The sequence below is a fragment of the Syngnathoides biaculeatus genome, chromosome 17 (genome assembly GCF_019802595.1).
Source record: "Syngnathoides biaculeatus isolate LvHL_M chromosome 17, ASM1980259v1, whole genome shotgun sequence".
NCBI classification, from domain to species: Eukaryota; Metazoa; Chordata; class Actinopteri; order Syngnathiformes; family Syngnathidae; genus Syngnathoides; species Syngnathoides biaculeatus.
In genome coordinates, this window is record NC_084656.1 from 10227225 (window position 1) to 10236760 (window position 9536).

The 9536-nt window shown below is 43.4% G+C and overlaps 1 protein-coding gene across 7 annotated transcripts in view; it reads left to right on the forward strand.

The window, feature by feature from the left end:
- The window catches only part of sema4d (sema domain, immunoglobulin domain (Ig), transmembrane domain (TM) and short cytoplasmic domain, (semaphorin) 4D), a 58825-nt gene extending 54368 nt beyond the window's left edge, over positions 1-4457 (forward strand). For 6 of the 7 annotated variants that reach the window (XM_061800821.1, XM_061800822.1, XM_061800823.1 and 3 more), the window contains one exon: positions 700-4031. In XM_061800821.1, the coding sequence (XP_061656805.1) occupies positions 700-1628 (929 nt within the window). In that variant the 3' untranslated portion in view covers positions 1629-4031. Of the gene's footprint in view, positions 1-699 lie in introns of all 7 variants that reach the window. The other variant, XM_061800825.1, reaches the window with a different exon arrangement.
- Positions 4458-9536: the final 5079 nt, after the last annotated feature.

The following is a 9536-nucleotide window of genomic DNA, read 5'->3' on the forward strand; positions in this document are numbered from 1 at the left end:
TTTGGTACTGGTTTGTGGTCTGAAGAAGGAAAAACAATGTAAAATAATGGATGGTGTCAACGAGAGTGATTAGAACAAAGTTGGTTTGTTCAGGAAATAATATAGTATGAGAATAAAGTTTTATTTTTCAATAAGGAAAATATTTGTATATTTACCCTACTTTGTGTAGGGTAAATTGGAGTGATTCTACAGTGATAAGTCATAGGGGGGTGTTTTTCCATTATAGTCAATATATTTAGGTTAAAAGAAAAGGTAGAATAGAGTTGTAATCTTTGAACTAGAAAGCCCTAAAGTTACAAAAAGTAATTTTTTGTTTTAAAATACAAGTAAATTTAGAATAATACTGATATTTGGTTTGATTGAAGAGTAAATTACAATAAGTCGTACAATAGTTATAATGATTTGAAAATTTTAAAACAAAATTACAAGTACAGTATTGTGAGATTTATTTATGGAAAAAAGTTACAGGAATAAAGTCATGTTTCGAATGAACTAATTAACCATTGAACAATTGTATTCTGTAGAATTGATTTATTATGTCTTGAGTCAAAACGTAGTGGATTAGGTTATGCTGTTTGTTGAAATGTTATAAAAGAACTAAAACTTAAAATGAACATGAAAGGGGGCTAAATTCTCCTCCGGAGCATTATTGTGACGATGGTGTGTTGAAGGACTGTCACTTTCTCTTTGGCTATGTAGCTCCCATTGTGCCCCTGAAGGACTACGAGCGTGTTTCGGTGAAGCCCGGAAGCTCCGCTGAGCTCCCGTGCCTGGTGCGCTCCAACAGAGCGCAGGTGATGTGGAGATCCAACGGCTCACTCCTCACCGAGGCCTCGCACTTTCACTTCATCCGAGACAACGGCCTGCTCATCTATAGTGTGGCCGCTGAGGACCAGGGCCGTTACGAATGCTGGTCCGTGGAGTTCGCTAGTGGGAATAACTTCACTCGCCTTCTGGCAGGATTCGTCTTAACTCTGGACGTCCCGGATGGCGAAAGCACCTTCCAGAACCGGGAGTTCACGCACAGCATGGAAGGTAAAGTTGAGGCAGACCGACCGCTTGCATCAGCCCCCAGTTTCACCGCCACCGTGCAGCTCTCATCCTCGCCACGCTTGTCACTAACCCCAAGCGGCAGCACCGAGCAGCCGTCTGATCACCACACGCCCCCAGAGAGTGCCACGCCAGAGGCGGAGTACTTGGAGCGCAGCAACACCACAGCCCTCCTCTTCCTCTTCCTGCTCTTCTTCTTGCTCTTTTTGGCCGCCGTGGCGTACAACTGCCACATGCAGTACCTCCCGGCACCGTGCCTGCGTTTGCGGGCGGCCCTGTTGGGCACGCACAAGAAGAGCGTCGCCACCCGACCTGAGTACAGCGCTTGCGAAGCCGGTCTCATTGACGCATCTGCTGTGTCAGATAAAGATGCTGCAACGGTGCAGCCTGTGCAGAACAGCAGTCAAAACCTGCGCGCACTGCGTGATACCGGCTATGAGACAGAACCCGAATGCGGCAACGGGCGCGTACCCTCGCATGGCTTTGGTGACGAAAGTCCATCCCCACAGAAGCCCTTCGATGTGGACTGCGACTCTCAGTCCATCCAGTTTGCCGATGCTGACGAGCCTTATTGCTAGAAACAAAATGGAAGGCGGCACAAGTTCTCTTTTCCCTTTTTAAGTCCAGGAGGCTGCTGTGTACTCTTAGGCGGGTTATACATGAGGGTTGCAAAGGGGTGGAAAATTTCCACTAAGTTTCCATCGGAATTTAAGATCCAAATCCAAATTCAAAACTTTCCACAGGAATTGACGTGGCAAGCATTGATAAAATAATATATGCCATAAAAACTCATCTAAGCAGAATAGATACAGCAGCTATCCTTGCGCACAAGCGATTGCGTTACAGTACCTTAACTGCTCAGTGCTTTCATCTCTCACATAGTGCCACATCTGAAATTTACTCACAACTCAGAAGTTAGCTCACAACACAAAGTGAAAAAATAAAGACCTAGCGATGTTTCACAAATGAAAACCTCGTGCCATGGTGCACTGTTCATTTTAGTCAGTTGTGTTAAATATATTTTCTGTTTTCATATATAAAGTTTTCAAGTTCCCGATAAAGACCCGACCTTCATTTTTGTAAATTCATGGTCTCTACCCATTAATTACCTTGGGAAGTAAAATATTTCAGAAGTCCAGAAATTTTGCACCCTTAGTAAACACGACCAATTTTTTTTTCTACAGCTTATCCCAATTTCAAGATGACAGGCCCCAACAGGACAAGAAAAAAAAAAAATCACCGTGTGCGCTTAGCGTGTTGTAAACTCCAGATGACTCTATCACACCACATACAGCAACTTACTAACTCTTACTAATTAATGTCTGTCATAGAACCAAGACTGACCTGGGAGAGTTAGCATTGTGCCATCAACAGTAGTAGAAGGAAAAACAAATTGAAAATGGTGGGCTAAATGTTCTCAATCGGTAACTGCTTTTGTGCTTACAAACTCTTCTCCTTTTCATTTTTATTGTGATGAATGTCTCATAAAACACGTTAAACAAACAAAACAAATTCCTTCTCAGTTTGCGTCCGCCAACAGTTAATCGACTATCGTTCATTTTGATGTCAGTGTCAGTGGCTTAATGAGGTGTGATTTTAAATATTTTATAGGTTGAACATGTTCGACTGTCGGTTGTCTTGAGCAATCGGGAGGAAAGATCCCTGTTTACGTCCTCCACTACAGGGTAATCGCTCAGGGACAGTCTTTCAGAGACATTTGATTATTAGGCCTTTGCTGACTAATTGCAAGAATTATAAAAAGGCTGTAATTTGTCCCAATTATCGGTATGTGTGTACAGAGTTGTAGCATAAGTCCAGCAAGAAAAGATCATTCCTAAATTCCAAATTGGAAACATTGTTTACCAAATTGGTAAGTTAAGTGGATGTCTTCCAAATTGGACTGTTTTCTTTGTACAGGCTGAGTAAGTAATTTTTTAAATTTTTTGTCTGCTTTTTGGGCCAGTGAACTGAGACAATTATGGACAACAATTCTCAGGGAAGATTTTGCTTAGCATTTTGTTGCTTGGCTTTGTTCTGTGGAGTACATAACGTGGAAGGGGGGAGGAGGTTCTAAGGTTATATCGAATGGAAATGTGTTGGGCACATTTTTTTTCCTGCCATATTGTTGTTCCTTCACTGATATAACTTGTTCTGAATCATTCACTCTTTATCCACAATCTGAAACATGTTTATAAGTAACCCTCAAATTTCCTCAAATTGTGGCCCCCCCCACTCCACAAATACTTCCCTCAAATACTGTAAACTGTTGTTTAAAAAAAGAACAAATACAAAAAATAAAATAAAGGGTAAGTTAGCGGGGTTCTCAGTTTGTTGGCTCTTTTTTTGACACAGGAACCGCTGTTCCCTTTTGAACTATGTTGGTAAGCAAAACAGTAGCAAATACTAAAACTGATATACTGTAAACAGGATGTCATATAAATTGTCTGTTTTGGGGGGGAGTTTGCCTGTAATGATTATATTTGATAGAAAACACTGTTTCTAAACATTCACTGATTGCCAAGGTTTGCATTCTGATGCTAACCAAAACAGGAGAATAACTGTTATTAGACTTACTTCAATATGTAAACATGTTCTCAGCGGAGTATTTAAAAGGAGGGAGAGAGCTTTTAGACGTAAATTAAACACCACTGTTATTTGACATATTTTATGTAACAAAACGGTGGGCCACTATTTGCAGGACTGTGATATTTGTCTTTCTTTTTTACCCTTTATTGCTGTTTTTCCAGCATCCATCTGATTTCTTGTGCACATCTCTTATTTTATATGTTCCTCAATTTTCCTTTCCCCCCTTTCTCCCCACCACCACCTACCTTCTTCACAGCCTCTTCGTCTGTTTTCCCCTCCTCTACTTTCACTGCTTCCTCTTCCTCTTCCTCCACAAAGCCCTGCATGGATGCAGGCCAGGCGGAGGTGAGGCTGTTGCCCCCCTTGCTGAAGGATCAGGCATGGGGCCTTCAGACCCATGAGGGCTTCCTACTCTTCTGTCTGGCCCTGGGTGAGTGATGCCCCCTGCCCTAAAAACAACTAACCCTGCTTGTCATTCTCAGCTGGATTCCCTTCGCATTGCCTGACTAACATCGTGGCCTTTTCTCTGAGCTCTAACTTTTGAATGTGGCAACACTCGGAGAAGAAGCAGACATTCCCAATTGGAATGTCAATTAAGTGGTGTACTTTTTTTATTTTTTTTTTTTTTTTTCAATGGTAGGTTCACTGTGTTGCATCCCATTATGCCAACTGGGCCAATTTTATGCCTGTAAACTTGTAAAGATATTTGTATATATGGGAAAAGAAATGTAAATAAATGGCTTGTAATGAAAAAATTGTTCAGTAGATGGGTAGGGAGGTGAAATAAAAGGTGTCAAATGTGTCTTATGCTGGCTTGTTTGCTTTTTGTTTCTTGGCTGGTGAGTACAACAGATAAGGGGACAAGCTTTTGGTGTGCCACAGAGAACACTTCATAAGCCTGTGTTGTTCTACAGGTACAAGCTACAATTCGCTATTACATCAATACCCAAGATCTGTGGGAAATACAGTGGAACCGCTAAAGTCATTGTGTTGTGAACTTCCCTCCTCTCTCCAACTGTTTTGGTGTTCCTTTAGCTTAATTTGTAATGCTACCACAGAAAGGTACCAGTGATGGTAAATAGATAAATTGTAATAGCAATAGAAACAAAAATGGAGCTTCTGTGTTTAACAAGACTTGAGCAAATGTTTTATTTTTTTGCTGCTTAAATTTTGTTTTATTTGTTTTTTTATGGGACCACAGCAGGAAAAAAAACACTTAACATATAATTGTACCATTTTTCAAGGTACCTGTCATATAAAAGTGCCACAATATTTTATGTAGTACTCGCTGTTACTATATCTCTTTAGTCATACATACTTTAGGCTACAATCAGTATCTGTGGGATTTTCAGTTAAGTGATGGCACCCTATGGGTTATCAAGTGGGGTTCCTTCCATCATCGTGTTTTTCACTGATAGACCGACACCCTCGAGAGGGTTCAGCAGTAAATCCATGCGTCCCTCTGACTGCCTCCCAGTGAGGCTTCACTCTGACTCCCATGTCTCTTGAGTAGCCTGGATGTTGAGAAGGCTATAAACCCTCTGTAGCCTTTAGTGATGCACTTTCCACTGGGTATACCTCTGCTCTCCAGCCTCGCTGTTGCACTTCGGCCACAAGTCCTGCAAATCTCAGCCTCTTCTGCTCGTACGCCTCCTCGACATCCTCCTCCCAGGGCACTGTGAGCTCAATGGTGTCGGTGAGCTCAAGAGAAGACAGACCAAAGCACAAGATCATGTCGTAGGGTTGGTAGCTGCCATCTCAACTGGAAAGCAGAGCCTCTTGTCCAGGTCTGCCAGCAGCTCAGTCTCGTGCACTGCCCTGCTGTCCGCTGTCTGGTGGCTTGTTGGTGTGGCTGGTTTGACTCTACCCCTTCTGAACAAACAGCCTTGGTTGCTACTTGGCTGACAAGGGTGGAAGTGTGTTCACCCTCATCCGCTGGTTATCCAGAACACCAGCGAGACACTTCAGCACTGGGTTGTAGCTGTAACGGCCTTGAGTAAGGCTGCTCTTGCATCCAACCAGGATGTGCTTGAGTGTTACAGGACTTGGGCATAACAGACACTTGTGGTCTTCGGCATACCATTGGTTTAGGTTTGTGGGACAAGGCAAGATGATAATGATGATGATACAGCTCTGACGGTAAAGCTTGCCCTGAATGCCTCCATCTCCCACAGCTCTTTCCAGGTGATCTTCCTTGCCTCCAACCACTTTGCTTGCCTGGCCTGCAACACAGCTTGGGCACCCCTTTTTGTTTCCTCTTCCCAGCGTACCTCATGGGCCACTATCTTGAGCCTCTCAGCAATCGTGGCTTTGCTCCAAACAAGTCTGCTAGCCCCAAGCCCAACGCCACTCCTCCCCTGCTGCCCTCGGCCAACAATGTTGTTGTGCCTGACTGCTGCCTTTTCCTGTTCAGCTACAGCCAGTGGAGTCCACTTCCTCCCAGTGGCCAGGATGGGGGCTGTCTGGGCTACAAGCGGATCCAAAAGCATCATTTCCCATCTGACTCTGGCGCACTTGTACTCCTATGCTGGATTGGTAATGGGCAGATGTAACATCCTTTTTCTGGAGAGCCCAATGCTGCTGAAGCACCTGGAAAGCCCAACCCACTTCTTCACAAATGAGCTTACCAGTCACTCCAGCTTTTCCACCTTTGAGAGCGGGAACCCATAAAGAGTTAGTGGCCAAAGGAGTCGAGGAAGTAACCCCTACTCCAAGCACCAACAAAATCGCATTACGAGAAAGTTCTACATACTGTATGTCATCACTGTTTAGCCCCGAGTATCACGGTTTCTCCCTGCAGTTCTACACAGTTCCTTGGCAAAGCAATACGTTAGCATTAGGGCTTTCGCCTGAGCACAAAAAAAATATCTTTTTTGGCAAATACCACCAAATACGTAAAAAAAAAAATAAATATATATATATATAGAGGCTTATTTGAGGTTAATTTAAAACAATTAAGATTAAAGGTGCAATTCTTTCACAAACTCTCCCAATGGGATGTTGAGACCACTTTTTCTAGTAACGATCATCTGACCTGAGTGATCAAAACTGTAGCTACTGCTAATTTTAGTTCAACTATGTGAAGCGGAGAGGAGGAAACATGACTAGTACTTGGAGTGCAAGTAATCCTGCGCTTGCAAATGCTCCAAGCACTTCAAGGTCAACATTATGGGAGCGATAACTTCGTTGACAAGACCCGGGCTTGTTCCCTTGCAATTGGCTGGCAAAGCAGTTCAGGGGGCCACCTCCCCGATGATAGCTGGGATAGACACCAGCACTCCCGTGACCCTTTTGAGGATAAGTGGCTCAGAAAATGGATGGATGGATGGATGGTTAGCACATGAAATCCGCCCTTCCCTGTATGAATTTTGCATGTTCTTATTGTGCCTGCACTGATTTTCTCCACACACAGTACTCTGGTTTTCTCCCATATCCCAAAAACATGCATGGTAGGTTGAGTGGAGACTCTTAAATTGCATGTATGTGTGAATAGTTGTGTATATGTGCCCTGCGATTTGTTGGCGACCAGTTCACCTTGTGCCCCACCTTTCCCCAAAGAGAGCTAGGATAGACTCCTGCATGCCATTGACCCTAGTGAGGATAAGCGGTACAGAAAATGGATGAATATATCAGTGGTTATTGTAATTCTAATATTTTAAAAAATATTTTAATTCATGGAAATAAAAATACTCCCAAGAATTGCCATGCAGGATCGAATTGTGAGTCAGAAATTGAGGTACAAATCGAATCTTAACTTGGGTATATTGTTATCTCCCCAACAATAACGTAATCTTTAAACATCCATGTAACTATTTGTCTCATCTTTTTGATCAAATAAGAGTCTGCTGAATACAGACGGGACCACTTTTCTGGGATGGTAGAAGTCAATGGTAGTCAGAGAAAACATAGCCCATGTTTTTGTTCAGAAAATATGGTATGACTAATAGTATTAGATGTCTATGAGAAATCAGAATGTAAGTTTCAAGTGTCTGAAAATAGGTTGACATAAAGAGACAGAAAAGGCACTTGCCAATAGTTTCCTCAGTTGTAGTACAGTAATATACCAGGAGATGAAGCTGTTGGTATGTGCCATCTCTGCTTTTTGTGAGGGATTGGGCAGTCTGCAGTGAGGCAGGCCGCTTTCTGCCACACTTCCTGTTTCAACCATATTTACCAACTTTGATGAAATCATTAATCATTTGTAACATTATTGGATTCAAAAAGAAAATCAATGTAAACCACAGACTAGAGAACAAATTGTCAAATCATTTTGTATAAGCGTTATTATGATTGACGACACGGTGGAGCAGCTGGTAAAGTGTTGGCCTCACAGTTCTGAGGTCCCGGGTTCTATCCTGGACCTGCCTGTGTGGAGTTTGCATGTTCTCCTCGTACCTGTGTGGGTTTTCAACGGGCATGCCGGTTTCTTCCCACATCCCAAAAACATACAACATTAATTGGACACTCAATTCCCCCTCGGTGTGATTGTGTGTGTGGCTGTTTGTCTCCATGTGCCCTGCGACTGGCTGGGAACCAGTTCAGGGTGTACCCCACCTCCTGGCCGGTGACAGCTGGCTTATCCTCCTGTGACCCTCGTGAGGATAAGCAGCAAAGAAAGTGGATGGATGGATTATTATGATTTTTTTTCAACAGTTCACTTGCAGATGAGGCTCTACCTTCCCTGCCTCCCCTAACCATACTTAACTGACTAAAACAATCTAAAATGCAAAGTACTGAGAAGTATTCTTTGAAAGAACTCTGTGCTATTTTTGCTGCATGGATTTTGGACCTTCTTGCAAGAATATTGCATAATCTTGAAGACGTCCACTGGTAGTAAATCACAAATATCTGGGGAACGCTGTAATAAAAAATTTACATAGATTTTAGGTCCAGATGAAAGGTCCCCTTGTGTCCCTCAGGTCCTAGCGGCATCCACATTGACTGGCTCAAAAACGGGCACAGCGTCGACACGCCCGTAACAGAGTACCACCTCCCGCTGCCCGGGAACACGGTATTAGTTAGCAGCCAGCTGCGGGCTGGGCCATTGCACCAGGACGCCCGTTACGGCTGCGTGGCCCAGGCTGGCGCGGAGAGCGACACGTCGCAGGTGGACCTCCACCTCGCATTCGGAGGTACCTTGAGCCTGAGGGGAGCGTCCGATCCGTTTTGTGTCACGGCTGGTGTGATGAGGTTGCTGATTGTTCAACAGATGAGAGCGTTCCGTCCAGGGATTTGAACGAATGGAGGAGAGCGCTCACGCAGCATGAGCGGCTGTTAAAAAGATGGGAGAAGTCCTGGGTAGGTGCAAGTGTCTCGTTCTAACTTAGCGCTTAACAAGGCCCTTTAACGGCATCATTAATTACATTTTTTAAACATCTATTGTACTCACATCATTAGGATTAAAACCTCGAGGAGGAACTGCAGTATTATGTGCCACAGTCTCCACTTTGCTGCAGCTTCTCCTCTTGAATATAATCTTGTTCCTTATCCCAGAAAGTAATTGCAGGAGAACCACATTCTGGTAACTTTTTTGGATACGTATTCAAATGATTAACCCTGTCTTTTCTTTGGATGGTGCTAAATTATGCTCCAATTGCCACACTCATTCAGGAGCCCTGAATCTCCTCTTGGATACAATTTGTCACTGAATGCCAAAATGTCAATACAGGAGACAGTTTTTTTTTTGTGGATGTTTTTTTTTTTTCGTTAGCATGTCTCGCTAGTGCGATGTGTTCACTGCAGCATGATTTTAACATTTTCCAGCAAGTCTAGCTGATACAGATTAGAGAAAAAGCATCAATATTCGGCACACAAAAAGCATTTGGCGCATGCCTGGAGGGATCCATTGTGGTGATCGATTGCAATGCATTTATTGTTTTGACCGCTCATTTATCTCTTCT